This window comes from Pelobates fuscus, chromosome 1 (genome assembly GCF_036172605.1).
Source record: "Pelobates fuscus isolate aPelFus1 chromosome 1, aPelFus1.pri, whole genome shotgun sequence".
In the NCBI taxonomy this organism is placed as follows: Eukaryota; Metazoa; Chordata; class Amphibia; order Anura; family Pelobatidae; genus Pelobates; species Pelobates fuscus.
This window is the reverse complement of record NC_086317.1, coordinates 28,526,375-28,542,917: the sequence shown is the minus strand read 5'-3', so window position 1 is coordinate 28,542,917 and position 16,543 is coordinate 28,526,375. Positions and strand designations below refer to the sequence as shown.

The following is a 16,543-nucleotide window of genomic DNA, read 5'->3' as shown; positions in this document are numbered from 1 at the left end:
ACAATTTTAGCCTACATTTTTGTTTTTCAATTTACTACAATTCACTGCTTAGTGAATTATCCCCACTGTGTCCTCCATCTTTCCACAGCGCCCGAGTAGAGAGTTGAGAAATTAATAAAATAATGTGATAGTGTTTCCATTTAAGTTTAAATATGAGGAATGCGGCCTTTACTTTTCAGAAATCATCAGACTGTAACTGCTGAGTAGAAGTGACAGTCCAATAGACTGCAATGAATTCAGACAGGATTTTATTGCTAAACCTAACCAGGGGCATCATGGGAATACTATACAAATCTTCATATTCATGAGACTTAATTAGAACAAAATTGCAAGTCAGTAAAATGCAGCAAAGGCTTCTATCAGGCATATATAATGAAAGTAGCAAGCTGTGCCCGCCCTGAGGGGTTTCCGCCAGTCTAGTAAAATGGCAAGAGAAAATACAAACGTTGGATTTAGGGAGCAAATATCCACCACCTGGGCCATTGTATCCGCCTATCGCCTATCTGCGAATTTCAACTGTGCCCACTTATTTAATATCTTACTGAGGGTCCTTGGTGTTTTAAAAGGACACTCTAGGCCAGGGATAGGCAACCTTCGGCTCTCCAGATGTTGTGGACTACATCCCCCATAATGCTCTTACACACATAATGCTGGCAAAGCATCATGGGAGGTGTAGTCCAAAACATCTGCAGAGCCGAAGGTTGCCTATGCCTGCTCTAGGCTATAGATGACCCCTATTGTTAGCTCATTACAAAGAAAAGGTGATCGGTAAGAGCAAATTGCTAGTGAGTGACACAATGATTGTAGAAAGCAGACACCAGAGGGAAAAAAAACCAAAGCAAAACAAAACTGCAATTTTGGTGAAAAAAAACTCAAATAAGGACTGTTGTATAAAATATTGGTCTTTTGGGAGCTATCTGTTCAATATAACCTGTTAAGAAGCCGAACTGGGTGTAAATGTATGCCCTAGAAAATTTGGCCCCTCAATTATCCCTATATACCTAGAGCAAAATCTGCTATTGTTAAACATACGTGGGCAACAAAAAAAAAATATATATATATTAACGGTATATATGCAGTGTGTTTGACTTGTTTGTTTTGGCGATGTATATATTTTAAAATAGCTTGTGTAATGTCTAACCCATGAATAGAAAAATAAAATAAAAAGAAAGACAAAGAAACACAGTCCGGCAATACGCTCTTGTTTGTGAAGAATCAAATGAACTAGAAAGGGAGGGAAGGTAAGGAAACCTGCGTATAGCAACACAATTAAGGCACACTATAATAACCCTGAAAAAGACTATTCCCAGTGGGGTATCCACTGAATAAATATACAATGGAAAGAGCTAAAGCGTGTTCTAGAATCTTGCCCTCACGTGAGCCCTTATTGCTAGTGTCATATAAATTATGCACAAACTTCTGTTGGGGGTTGGTAAAATCTCATTTTTGCTTGCTTTAAAAATAATTTTCTGACATACGGTGGTGTGCTGGATAGTGTCTTAAAGGGATGCTTATACCAATATTTGGAGTTTGATTTACCAAGTCAATTAACCAATCCTCAGTGTGTAAACTTTTAGTTGTGCATTAAACCTTTTTTGAATATGAGTTGTGGTGAAAAGAGGGACTGGTGTATAGCTGGGAGACATCTTGTATAATTACTACCAATGATAAGTGGTGTTACATACTATTTGCTGCTTTCCACATACAAGAAGTGACATCACTATATCAGGCGGGGAACACGTGGCTGACAATATCACCCATAAAGTGCATTTCAGTCATGATGTTGGGTTTAGAAATAGGTTTGTAAATGGCAGGCATCTGCTTTCCACTCTCATTTCTATATGGCTAATAAAATAAATGTATCCAAAGACAAACAATGAGCAGCTCAAAAATGGGATAAATAGTATACATTTTTTTAAATTATGTCAATAGATACAAGAATATTTTCTAATTAAAGTTTTAAATTCTCACCCAATAAATGCATATCAAAGTTAGCCTAAACTGAACAGCCATTTTGGTTATTCAACTAAACCCATAAAAACCATTTTGTTTTTTTATTCTAAAATGTATGTTCGAACAGCAAATGTATGACATGTATCCCTGATATACGGATCATTCACTTCTAGATCTATAGATACTCAATTCTAGAAATAAAGTCAGGGGACATGAGCCATTTTTGGTCACCTTATGACCTATTAAGAGTCAATTGTTAAACTAAAAACAAGAGAAAACAGAATTACAATATTTATGTGAACACTATACTTTAAAGACATTTATTACAGTTTAAAATTTTATTAGCGATGGTATTATTGCTTCCACAGTTTACACACACATATGAAACTAAAATAATAGGTTAGTATAGACATATAGTTGGAGGATGTGCAGAAGCCACATTATATCACATGCCATCATTGCACTTGGATACTGTCTATATATGGGCCATTGGCAATTTTTATTTAAATCATACCCACTAAGATTAGTGCTCCATTGAGCAGGATCCCAGTAGATGGGGTAAAATAGGGCAGGTCAGTGGTGCAAATCATATCACTTGCAGCGTCCAGGGACAAGGCAGATCCGCCCAAACTATTGGCAGTTCAGCCTGGCATGCATGCAGTCGAGGCTGCTTGCCAATCAAGCTGACCTACTCATTAAGAGTGAACCATGCACAGATCACTGTTTAAGGATTCCATGCATGGTCCTAGTGTTCTGAGTGTAGTGCGAGTGCCTCTAATGATGCACTCACTCTATGCTTTTTAGGGACACTTTGCAGGACCCGGACTGTTGTGCTGAAATCGGGTCTGTTGGGTGGCCTGTTTTATCCACTGACAATTGCTGTTTGGCTCCCTGGAAAGCGCTGTGTGCATGCTGAATGATCTGAAAATTCCTACAGACAGTAAACATCTGCACAATCATTTTATTTCTATTTGAACCTTTTATTCACCCTGTTTTGCTAAGTATGCAAATGCAGGATTTGTTGAACTTCCACAGGGAATTATGCTGTTAGCGCTAACATGCCGTTTAAAAAGAAGTGATTAATAATTAATTTGCAAAATGAAATTCATAAAGCAAGCTATAAACACATCAATTTACAGAGAGAAATAAAAACATAAACAAGTGCATTTCGCTTTGTTCCCGACTAGTGTTAAGTTGTAATATTATGTTAAAGAGAGTGTATTGTGCATTAACCCCTTGCTAAACGTGTAAACCAAGCTTGGATTTTCTTAGGCCTCAAGCAACCACAATACATTGGGGAAATAGATAACACTGTCTTATAGCACTTCAAAATCATTTTCCCTGGAGAAAATCCAATTATCTGTGTGTATTCTCCAATGCAAAGATTAATGATATCTGCAGTTAGCCCGCACTATGCATGAATTGGCATCAGGAATACAGCAATGAATCCTGGATTGCTTCACAATCTTTACATATTTAATAAGTGGCAAACACGCGTAGTGTAAAACCGTCCCGGAATCTTAAATTTATTAAATTGGGAAATACGAGGAAATGCCAAGTCATTTTCAGCATTCTCTAATTCAGCAATTCTTTCCAATTTGGCTAATATATTTTTACAGTCTTGTCTGGCCAGATCAAGCTATCAGTAGACATGTTACTTAGTTATGAAATAAATAAGGTTGGTGATAATATAGTATACTGCTGTGATATTGAGTAAAGGTGTAAATGGTGAGCACAGGTAACTAAAATAGAGATTGTTCAATCCTGTAGGAGTGATCTATTGTTTGAAAGCATACTGGTTAAACAACGTCAAGCAGACTGGGTAACAGTCAATGTATAGGACGACATCTTTATATTCATCAGTCATCTTTTTGTTGGTGCCACAGGCGAAATTCAGAAGTACAGTTCTGAAGCGAACATGTTCGGCATTGTGCAGTTTGGTTGGTCCATAATTTGGGTATATTTTATGTCAGATCGGGCAAATTGCAGTCCAGCCCAAAATGAATCTCCAAGAAATGGCAATAGCAACCAATGGTCATATTAGACCTTACATGTCTCTAAATTTCACAGAATCAGTCACTAAACTGAGAATTTTCAAGGATCAACCAGTGAATTTAAAAGAATAAATACATTGTGTCCCACAAAAACCCTCCCGCATAGATAATCCAATATATAAATGTAAAAATACACATCATTGTGCTTTTTAGATTTCAAAATAGCACTTTGGATATAACAATGACATTAAGCTATTAGAGATATTCTAGGTAGAAAGAAAAAAATACTTTAAAAAAGGAATTTATGTTTAAAAATATATATATACAGACAGCTTGCAGCAGTTCATCCGTGTTTTGACACAATTGGGGCAGTTTCCGGATTAATTCAAGTCAAACCCCTTAAGTGCTATTTCTCTCAACAACATAAAAAGAGAATTCATAGATTATTTCAGAAAAACAAAGGATTGAAAGAATTCTCGTCTTGTTCTTAGAACCATGATGGCTAACCTTGATATTACCCCGCTCCCTCTAGCATGTAAGCTCATTGAGCAGGGCCCTCAACCCCTCTGTTCCTGTGTGTCCAACTTGTCTGGTTACAATTACTTGTCTGTTAGTCCACCTATTGTACCGCGCCATGGAAATTGATGGCGCTATATAAATAATAAAATAATAATAATAATAATATTGCAGATGTTTGTAACCTACATTTCCAGTGAGACATAGTCAGCCTGACTTATCGTTAATGCCCTGAAAAAGACAGCTTTTAGTAATTGGGCACAATATAAATGAGAATTTATTGAGATTACGCCATGCCCTTTATCTTTATATTAAAACGAAATGCACAATTTCTACAGCTGACCCCTCCCCCAGCGACATCTTCCTGAAGCTGTCACTTCCTGGCTTCTTGTCCAATTCAATGCTTGTAATAAGGAACGTCAAGTTTGTCCAATCAAATGCTTTGAGTCTAATGCTTTCCTATGAGTGGCATTTGATGACGTTCAATGTGCCCATGCAATGCACAAATCGAACATCGTACAAAACTAGTCAAGCTCAGTTATACATGTGGAAGCACCTCTAGTGGCTGTCAGGAAGACAGCAACTAGAGGCGTGCTTTACCTTTCAATCATAACATTGCCGTATCTACCAAATGGCAATGTTTTAGATTGAAGGGCTGAAATGTTAAAAGCACTGCACCCAGACCGTTTCGTTGAGACAAATTGGTTATGCAAATGACACAGTAGCACACTGGGAACAAGATGGAACGTTCAGACTAATCAAAGTACTAGTAAATGTTACCTCTACATGTCAAAATGCTGTTAAGATATGACATTCTAAATGAAACAGGATTTGCAATAAGTGTAAACATTAGATTAATCTTCACAGGAAGTGTTTAGAAAGGCTGTGCAAGTCACATGCAGGGGGGTGTGCCTGTGTCTGCATAAACAGAGTGAATAAACTCCTAAATGGCAGAGAATTGTACAGTGAGACTGCAGGGGCATAATCTATACCCCATAAAAGCTTGTTCACAATTACCAGGTTATTTCCTGATGACACCATCTACAGAGAATAAAACCAGCATATGTCACACCTGGTTACAAATAATCAGCTACTGTAGAAACATGATAAATATGCATCTGTAAAATTTTGCAGATAATCCCACTCTAGTGTCCCTCCTGGCAGCAGATCTGTTAATTAATATACACACGTTTCATTTTTTTGGCAGTTGAAGTTTTCGCCTTATTAGTATTGGGCAGCGGCACTGGGCAAACGATTTGAGCTGGACTCTAACCAACAATGATTAGAATCCAAGACTTCTCTGCAAAGCAATGTGTAGTGCCTCAAGAGCAGGGCTGGCATGTCCTATAGGCAACTTAGGCAGTCACCTAGGGTGCACCGGCCCAGGGGGGGGGGGGGGGCGCAAAATTCAAGTGACCCGGCACTGTGCTCCCTCCTGCCAGTCACTCAGTGTAGCGTGGCTGGGCGGTGTGGGCCACGGTACAGGAGCTTCCTGTACCCAGCCAGACTGAAAGGAAGTGCTCTCTCAGTGAGCACTTCCTGTCAGTCTGGCCGAGTACAGAAAACTGAAGCTTCTGTACCGCCGTCCGTGCCGCCCGGCCACGCTACAAAGCTAGGTAGGAGGCACAACAGGGAAGGGATGGGGGGTGGCACTAAGGGACTCTGAGGGCGGAAAAGAGACCACTAAGGGACATTTGGGGGGAGGAGAGACCACTAAGGGACACTGGGGGGTGGGAGAGACCACTAAGTGACACTGGGTGGGGTGGGAGAGACCCTGGTGACTATAGCCTGTCCCTGTAGGCCTTTTAATCTGAGCACACTGCCTTTTCAGAGATGGCAGATGATATGGGTGGGGCATTGTGATTGGGGGGGGGGGGAAGGGCGGCATATTGTTGTTTGCCCAGGGCGGCAAAAATCCTTGCACCGGCCCTGCCCAAGAGTTTATAGTTATTGATTATTTAACCCAGCATGTACCAGGTGGGCAGGGCCATTTCTGGAGCAGCAACAAGACCATTTTAACACCAAGATGGGCTGCTGGGTAAACACTTTCAGTCCTGGTGGGAGACATAAAAAAACTTACGGTGGAGAATTAAAACATCTGGATAACGCCAACACCTGGCTTGGAACCTGCCAGTGTCAGGACAGGATCAACAGAGGAATTAACCTCTTCTGCCCATCTAGTCTGCCCATTTTTCTAAATACTTTCATGAGTCCCTGGCCTTATCTAATATCTAGCATAGCGTTATGCCTATCCCCCACATGGGCTTAAACTCCCTCATTGTGGAAAAACATTAACACAAGATAATTTCCTGGGTCGATAAATTGTCATTTTGCATAAAAAAATTTATGTAAGATCTGCAAATAACAGAGCTGTAAAATAAGAAGTTTTTTGTTATCTACAAGACGATGCAAAACTAGAACCACAACAGAAAAGTGCCACCTTAGCAAGCAGGAGATTACAAGCTTGAATTGCGAATGGTTTCTATGGACACACACACCTAGTCGCTTTATTCAAGCACCCATAATTCTCCTTGGCAGTAGCATGATTAATTCAAAGATTTATTGATTTTCCTGCTCGCTCAATCTTGCTGACCTGCTTTAGCTGACAGGTCTGTGAAGCTAACACTCTCCCTCCATCAAGTGAACACGTAGTACCCGGCCAGTCCCTGCGGTTTATATTAAGGCATTAAAAGTGCAGTGTTTATGAAGCGGCAGAGATCCCCCCAGCTCATGTGTGAAGTTTTACATGTATCTATGGCGTGTGAAGTGTTCATAGGGGAGCATAATTGTCCCCCTTTGTTTTTGTTTCAAACTGCAATGAAAAAATAAAAAATTCTGTTCTATTCATAGTACTATCTGTCGAGAAAAGGTTGTAAGATGCGAGTACGTCTATTTATACAAAAAAATATAATATATGATACTGACTCGGGCTGCCGACCAGTTCTTTCTATCTCTGAGTAATAAATGGTTTATAAAGCTTTCTTTCAGAATTATGTTTAAGCTTGCTAATATTCTAAACTTTATAATGGATTTATAATGAAAAAGCCTTTAAGATAGAATAATATAGAATAATATATATATATATAATATATATATTATATATAAAACAAAATTAGAAAATTATTATTATATAATATATATAACAAAATTAGAAGTAACCTTGCACTCTTGCCAAATAACTGTGCCGGCTGCTAGATAGTAGCCTTTAAATACATATATTTGTCCTGAAGAAAATCCAGAACAAGGACTGAAACATTGCTATTTATTCACTGGGATGTTTAATTTTAATATGAAGAAATAAAGCAAAATGTTAATAAGACCGTGAGTGCTGATTTACATATCTACAACAAATAAATAATAATTTTAAAAAATAATATATATATATTTTATAATGCATATCCATTTTCTTGTTGTGTCCATGCTGATGTTCGTGCCCATTTGCTATTGATGTGTAAGAAACTAAATCAGATTATTCTGCTACTTTTAAAAAGGTTTCCAGCTATTTTCTCTGGCTGTATCACATCTGGCTGACAAAGCAGTGTATTTATTTCATTAGTAATAGAGATTGCAGCTGGGGTAGCGTGTTTACAGTCTGTTCCAACTGCAGATGTGTGCTTTTTTCTGATTGGCTGCGTTCGAACCGGCCAATAAACAGCCCCGGCCAATGCCATGCCTAAATGGGCCATTTACTTCATTATTATTTAAGGCAATTACTGAAAATAAAATAAAAAAGCACTTTCATTCTCTTTATCCTTGCCACGTTTGTTACTTAATTCAGCACCTTAACTGATGTATAATGGCAGTACACACACATACATTCATTTTACTTTAATCACTTATTAACCCCTTTATTAGTGGTGCGACAAATCCTTTAATAAAATCCTTTAATAATGTGGCAAGCAACCCATCTCTCATGAAAAGAGTTTTAAAAAATCCAATAATATATTGCATTCACAGAAACATACATACACTGCACTATGGTAGTGAGGGTTATTTTTATATATAGTATCTAAGAATTAATATTATTGTTATTATGAATGTAAATTATATAGCGCCAACATATTCAGGAGAGCATCACAATTATAGAATGCAATAATACATCAATGAGCTAATTTAATCAATCAAAGAATGTAGTAAAATACATGGTGTAGACCAGGGGTGCCCAAAAGGTGGATTCACCAGATGTTGTAGGGATCTACCTTTTGGGCACCTCTGGTGTAGACGATACATAAAGCAGACCTACAGTACATGTAAATAATAAGCACGCATACCCAGAAATGTCAGCACCTGGACACAGAAAGTGCTGTGAAGTGCCTCCATGTTACACTTCATCACAGTAAATGTAACGGAAAGAGGAACTGTCACTTTAAGAAGAATAAATGTTCCTTGTTAAAGGGACACTCTAGGCACCATAACAACTTCCTCTAATTGAAATGGTTAAGTTACCCGAAGTCCCTTACACCATCTATGTTCAGTATTAAACCATTTTTAATCAGTTTGGCAATTAATGAAGGTCCCTAGGTAGCTGCACCCTGGCCCCCACTGGAGGTATGGCTAAAGCAGAGGGTCCCTCCACATTAGCCATCACAACAACTCATACCAACGGTGAGAGGCTATGATAGGAGGCATTGGTCTGAACAGTAGAGAGAAGCCAGGCTGCAGGCACATGGGGACTCTCATTTAATGTCAAACCATTCGAAAGCAGTGGGAAGAAGTCAGATATCCAATGAGAGAAAGTGGTTATAGTGCCGAGAGTATGTCTTTAAATAATTGAGCAACAATGAGAAATAATCCATATTCACATTAATTGATTAGACGATTAAACTATGGAAGTCAAGGCATTCCTTGGATACTGATTACAAAATACATTCTATTTAATTGGCATTTTTAGAGGAAATGACCCTGTCCCTCTCTATATGAGCAGAGCAGAAAATGGCTAAAGTAGCGAATGCTTAAAGGATCTATTGTATCACTTTCTGATTCCTGCGTGCTTTTGATGTAAGCCTGATACTAAAACATTCCATTTTAATACAGAACAATAAACATGTGGGATATTTTATGGCAAACCTAAAATAAAACAAATCGGCAGAAACACAACACCAGTTCGCCATTACCAAGGATATCAATGGCCCCCAGAGACAGAACCAAATTAAAGAAATGGTAAAACATGAATCAGGAAATCCAGCAAGGATGGAAAAATAAAATACAGCAAATTGTAAACCATGGATCTTCAAAAGGTTTTTATTTTAATTTGCAGGATTGGAGAAATAAGCAGCCACTTACCTGAGACAAGTGAGACTGTGTCTTTCTCCCATGAGACGTACGCCTCCACTGGGGAGGAAATAATGCACTTAAACACTACTGCATTGCCTCTCATGGCTTTCTGATCTTCCACTCGGACCGTATAAGCTTCCCGTAAAACTAGGAAAAACACAGATATGTATTAATCCTTGGGGAACGGTGGTCGTGAAGATTCATCAAATTATCGAATGAAAGACAATCAGGGTTATTTACTAACGTGAAAATTCGAAGTGAAATTAAAATACAAATTCAAATTCTCAATTTAGTAATTAAACCTGCAAGTATTTAGTGGGCTTCTAGAGGATCCAGAAATGCTGAACATTCACGTTTTTTTTGGAGTCCCAGGGAAGGTCCTGGTGGACACCAACCTTCAATATATCCAAGCATTGGAAAACAGACAAATAATGCACAGTATATGCTTGTTTGATAACTGTGTGCTGATTGGTCAAAACTGCTGCCTTGGAATTAGATAGGCTGGTGATTTACCATAACAACAGTATGCAGAGATAAAATGTTCTTCCACAAATGAATGGATTGACCAGCTATGTCGATGACTAGCTCTCCCACCCAATTTAGAGTTGATCGGCCACCATATACGATGACAGGCAAAAGATTGATAAACTGTGGCAGTAAACAGAGGTCTGTGCAGAGTCCAGTTGAAGGTTGAAACTCTTCCCAAGGATCACAAATTAAAAGACAATTACAAAAATACAATTCTGCAAATAATTGTCAACATAAATTTAAAAAATAAATTATCATTACGTAGTTAAACGCATTAACAAAATGATGGAACTCAATACTGGCATTTTCAAAGGGTTAGTCATTAACAAAAGGTGAGAATTCAAAGTGCAAAGTGAATTTCAAGTTAGGGGTTAGTCAAGGGGTTAGGGGCTTCGCTGTTCCCACTACATCATCTTGAGCATTGTTACCTGGCACTTAAGATTTAACACCTCTACTATTCCGGCACGGCACTTTTACCTGCTTTATTGGCGATAAGACTATTAAGGATACCTCTAGTTATTCAACTACAGGGGTGGTTGGGGTGACGAGCATTAGCTCAACAGGATAGGGATTGTTTTAGGGGTAAGGGGTGCCCACGAAGGCACCATAGAGAAAGCAATTTTATTTTATTTCCCCATATTCCCTTCTTCCCTTGTCCCTGGTGCCCTTTGAGCACGAAAGGGCAAGCAATTAAACCCTTATTTTACTTCCATCTTCCTTACCCACTACTTTTTCCACCTTATAAAGTATCTGATATTACTATGCATCAGATCTGTCCCCTTACTAACCAGTAGGAGATCTAGCTACATTCCTTGTATAATGTGTATAATTTAGCAAACAGCAACATTTACATATAGCCATTTCTGCCATTGATACAATTATACCAATTACTGCAAGTGTGCTGAGTATTAATTCTATATCCAATACTCAGTGTAATTTACCAAATAATAATTCACTGAGACTAATTAGGACCACTGTGCTGGCGGTAATGTGATTTCACACTATTACCATTACAGGTAATGTGCCTTAGTTTTTCAAGGTACAACGGCATATCTTAAGCAACTCCACATTAAGAACTGAGTGTATGTCTACTAAACAACAATTTGTAGAAATGTGACCCTGTATGGTCACTATAACAGGCTATTGAATTAAGTATACCAATCACTACATTATATTCCCCTAGAACGCATCTGTGGTATTCATTATACCATTGTTATCAGTGGGACAGCTTTAGTTGTTTTTAATCATTGATGTTTTGTATTTTTTGTTATTATTTTTGTCTATAGTACTATCTGTCCAGTTGTGTAGGTCGCTCTTGGAACAGTCCCATTTTTGGACTTTTTAATTCTATTTATTAAAAGTTAAGTCTTATTATAGGTACTATATCACCCTCTTAGTATTCCATTTTTTTACCCCAGTTGTTGCATCCTCCTTTTTGTTTCTTGTTTGTTTATTGAATTTCAAGTTTATTTCAAATTCAAGGTAAATATAGCTGCAATGAAAAAATGAAATGCAAACTTTCTCGAACTCAGTTATGCTTCAAGTTCAGCTACTTTGAAATCACCTTGGATTGTCACTTCAGTGAATAACTGTCAGTCTGCATGACAGTGAAATAGCCAACACTTCTCAAAGCTTATATTGTTTGCCTTTCTAAACCGTCTTTTTTTAACCTATAAAAATTGTATTAGTTCAAACCCCTCCCCACAGAGCAAAGGGAAATCCTATATAGAGCGGAGAGGCTAGTAAAACAGCACATGGGAATTATAATTAAAGCTGTGCGTGAATATATGGGAAAAGGGAACGTTTTTATTATTTCATTATCCAGGAGAATAATTATAGACACATTCTACTTAGGAAAACAGTATGGGGAAATGTGTAGGAATAGGGGGAGATGGGAGGAGTATGAGCTTGAAGACATAAAATAGCAAAAGTAGCAGGTGTCGATTATTTGAGGAGGATCTAGAATACTTTGATGTACACAATACTCTGTATTCTTTTTAACATGAATGACCTTGCGTTTCATTTGTCTACCCGTCCCAGCTTTGAATTACAGCTCTTATTCTTGTGTTATATTTTTTTTATTATCAATGACTCCACAATACATCCCTGTCCAACTATCGTCCAATTCTGTCATTAATACAATTTCTGCTCTGCACAAAATAAATTCTCTCTTACTTGAAGTTTTCTAATTTTATCACTGAGATTTGAAGAAGACATCTTGAGCAGTACCATACCTACAGAAACTCCAGTCATATAAACTCCACAGCAATCCTTTTCTGTTAACGCTTCCTCAAAACCCATCAAAGAGCCCAAAATATTTAACCTGCTAACCCCCAACTACCATACGTTCATGTTATATTCACTCTACGCAACACAGTTCTCTTTTTTTCAACAAAGGTTCTAGTCTTCTTTCAATAGACCATTCTCTCTTCTTGTGTTTCGCCTAATCGTTCTAATCCAAGCCTGCTATATCATTTGTCTCTGCCAAATTCTATACGTGTGTTAAACATAAATGCATTGGTTTTATTTGTATCAAGCTGAAATGGCGTTGAGGATTGTATAACAACTATTTTTGGATTACATGTATTTTTTGTTTTATACATAGCAACATCTGCACCATCATAAATACAAGACATAAATATGAACTCCTAAGGAAAAAATAAAACCTATAACAAGTTTTAAAATAAAGAAATAATGTTTTTTTTTTTCCCCAATATGGAAATTATAGTTAATTTCTAAGTGAATAAATAACAAAAAGGGGGGGGGGGGGGGACCATTCATGCCACAAATGTAGCTGGATCAGAAGATTTATTTTCCAATTCAGCTACTGTGTCCTCTATTCTCTGCTCAGTTCCTGAAAATTCCTTGTTTAATGAATAACTATGACAGTATTGCTTGTCAGCAAGAGGGAAAAAAATCCCCAAATTCCATTCGATAATAAAGAAATTTCTCCAAGGTAACAATAAAATAATCTGAATATACTTTTTTTGAGTGCTATCCTCCACTACTTTACCAGTAGTAAACTGTTTTATTGTTGACATAGGAGCTCCCCTTTAAAAGATGGCTACGATTTTCACAATATAACCAACTCATCGTGATTTACTATTTATAACATTTTGAGTCATGCTTACCGGCCTTGATGTGGACATCTTGACTCCTGATTTTCCCTGAAGGGTTTTCAGCTGTGCAATAGTAAGTATTGTCATGGATTAAGTTATTAAAGCTTGAAGGAGGGAAGGGGAAAATTTGGAGAGTGCCATTGGGGTGGACGTGGCGGATCCCAGGGACATCGTAGATCTCCTCGCCCGTTGCTAGATACCATCTGAGCGTCACAGGGGGGATGCCTCCTGCCGGACAGGGCACCAATGTCCCTGTGGTGCTTGCAAATACTACCTCTTGCAGAGATGCATTGATAAAATACAGGCTGGCATGTAGATCTTCACTGGAAACTGGAAACAGAAAAAGAGAGGACATTGTTAAGCATGATATAAATTCATAAAGTGCTAAACATCATCTAGGCCCTGTCAAACTACAGCTCACATAACCCAAGTTTGAAAGTAACCTTGAGTTCAGCTATGACCAGATACAATATTGTTAAAGATCTCACAAGTCCTTTTTTTCTCACCATTACATTAGATAACACAGAGCACCAATAGCATCCTAGTATATTATATCCCACTTATCACACAATTGCAACCGAAGTTGTGCCTCAGTTTGAATGGTGTTGTTGCTTTTCGGCCTATTGACTGAGGTTGACATGTTTATATCCTGATTCCCAATGCAACTGAGGCCATTGACTCAAAAAGGAAGAAGACAGATCTGTGATTAGGGCCCAGAGAGTAAAAAAATATGAAAAGCTGACTTGGCCAATAAAGGCACATAATTGCAATATACTGTATTATTCCATAGAAAATAGCTTTAAACATGATAATACCATCAGAATCCTAGAACAGGAGTAGGCACCCTTTGGCACTCCAGATGTTGTAGACTATATATCCCATTAAGCTTGTAAACCATCAGGGCAGATGTGAAGGTTGCCTACCCTCTGTCTATAGAAAAGCAATGATTATTTTATTCTTGATGGCTCACGGTTCGTAAAACAGAATATGATTAGTCTTATAACCAACAAAGTTCTTGGTTGTTGGAGTGGGGGGGTTAGAGATGATGATATGGCCGAGAAAAATGCCTTAATTAAAGAACAAGGCTATCTTTATCAAAGACCAAGCAAGCTCCATGCTTTCCTGTGCAGTTGCAATTAGACGATGAGCCGAGCATTGTACAATCAGCCGAGCCTTTGCAGTGACAGCAGACTTGTTGCCATGACAGGTCAGAAGCTGAGACAGATGTAGAAAAACACACAGCATGGTTTCCTACAAGCAACTATGAAACTATTAACATTGACACAGAAACATACCCTGATCCTGGGTATATTTACATATTGTATAATATGTTTTTAAACCAATTGGTAAGAAACAAACACTGTATTTCCATTCTAATTCTAGTGAATCCTCATTGGTTGGAACAAACTGGTATAAATCAGGCCTCCAGGCATTGGCTATCTATCTATCTATCTATCTATATCTATCTATCTTTCTATGTCTGTTGTGCGTCACCTGCATAGCACAAGTTGGACTCTGGAAAGTCCCCCTTTCCCAGAATTCAAAGTTTGACATGCAAATGAGCACAGGCATTGTGATTCATATTTCTCTATTTATTTCTGCAGGTACCCTTAGCAATGGTTTTGTTTTAAACACATCTTTTCTTTTTTTTTTTAATTGAAAGGACTAGTGATTAGAAACCAAGCATGGGCTGTATGATTGATCGAAGTACAAAATTTCAGCCACAGTAATTTAAAGAGCTGTGTTCAGTGCTCATAAAGATGAATATGTCATCCCAGGCCACGTGCAAACCATGTTGAAAGTCTACCTTGTAAGGTATGAAACTGTCAAGGACAAGCACAAATACCCCAGTACACAGAGTAAAACCTTAGTACTAAAATGTGTTACCGAGCCATAGAGAGCCCGCACTTCATGATAAACAAACAGACAGGTAGAATAGTTAAGGATTAACCAGAGTCAAGGAAAACCAGATAGACAATAAGACTAAAGCAGGTACCAGGATACAGAATAGTCAAAAGAAAAGCCAAGTCAATAACAGTATTTCAAAATAGTATAAACACACTACTGGGTCAAGGAGAAACCGCAACAGGGCCTTGTTCACTTGAGCTTTTGTTTTATAGGCTGAGAGGTACGATAGACATAACCACACTACCAAATTGTCACAGAGTGTTATTTAGGCCTTAGTAATGTCACAATATTGGTGCATGTGTGCCATGTCTTAAAAAGGGGTATTTGCGTAGCGTCTGGCACCATTGATGCTGCGCAAGAGTGCAGGGGCTGGAACTATTGTGGTCCACCAGATCGGCACTTCCCACGACCGGTAAGGTACTTGCTAAATGCCTGACCCAAACAAGGTCATGTGCAAAATACTCCTGTAGCACAGTACTCTGGAATCACACATCACATACAGAAAATGGATTAGTGAGACAGAGGTCAAAAATCAACACTTCCCCACAGATTTGGGACAATTGCCACCAGACTGCTCTACATCAGCTACCTCATGCATGCACACACCATAAATGCTATAAACACAAACAGCCACACCATATAGACACACGCAATAAACATATACTAACTATGTATTTAATCATAAAAAATAAAACATACTTTTTTGGGGGGGATCCATGGAGTCATATAACCTAGATAAGAATCGGTATTCTTCTTATCTTGCTTTGAGCAGAACACACAAATAAAAAGATGATTATTAGACAATAAAATACCTAATTCTTGATATGATAGCTTTATAGCTATCATCGCTTGCTAGGTTAGCTTTGCTAAGCTAGATAATTCTAAATTAGATATTTATTTTAAAGAGGAAGTTTATCAAGCTGCAAATAATATATTACTATCTTTTTGTAAAATTTTGGGTATCGGAACCCCAGCATGTCAAGTCTTATCTCCAACGAAAGAGGCAGAAACAACACTCGATCTAGAAGTAGACCAAGAGGTAACTATGAAATAAAATATAATAATAGGACGCCAAGCTCGACAAAACACAGACAAAATACTCAATACCATACACAACCCATAGGGAATCAGGAAAGAACACGCTCCCCGAGACCACTAGCATTACATCAACAAAGGAGAGGCCAGGGCAGAAGGCAATCACCCGTTAAGACCTACTCTAGATATAAGAGTTATAGTGAGGCAGTTCAATAT

General features: G+C 38.1%; 1 protein-coding gene across 2 annotated transcripts in view; it reads right to left on the bottom strand.

The window, feature by feature from the left end:
• Positions 1-16,543, bottom strand: part of DSCAM (DS cell adhesion molecule) — a 563,650-nt gene that overhangs the window by 469,241 nt on the left and 77,866 nt on the right. For both annotated transcript variants that reach the window (XM_063447089.1, XM_063447097.1), the window contains exons 2-3: positions 13,397-13,714; positions 9,747-9,884 (exon numbers count right to left, since the gene is read on the bottom strand). In XM_063447089.1, coding sequence (XP_063303159.1) covers positions 9,747-9,884; positions 13,397-13,714 — 456 coding nt within the window. The remainder of the gene's footprint in view (positions 1-9,746; positions 9,885-13,396; positions 13,715-16,543) is intronic.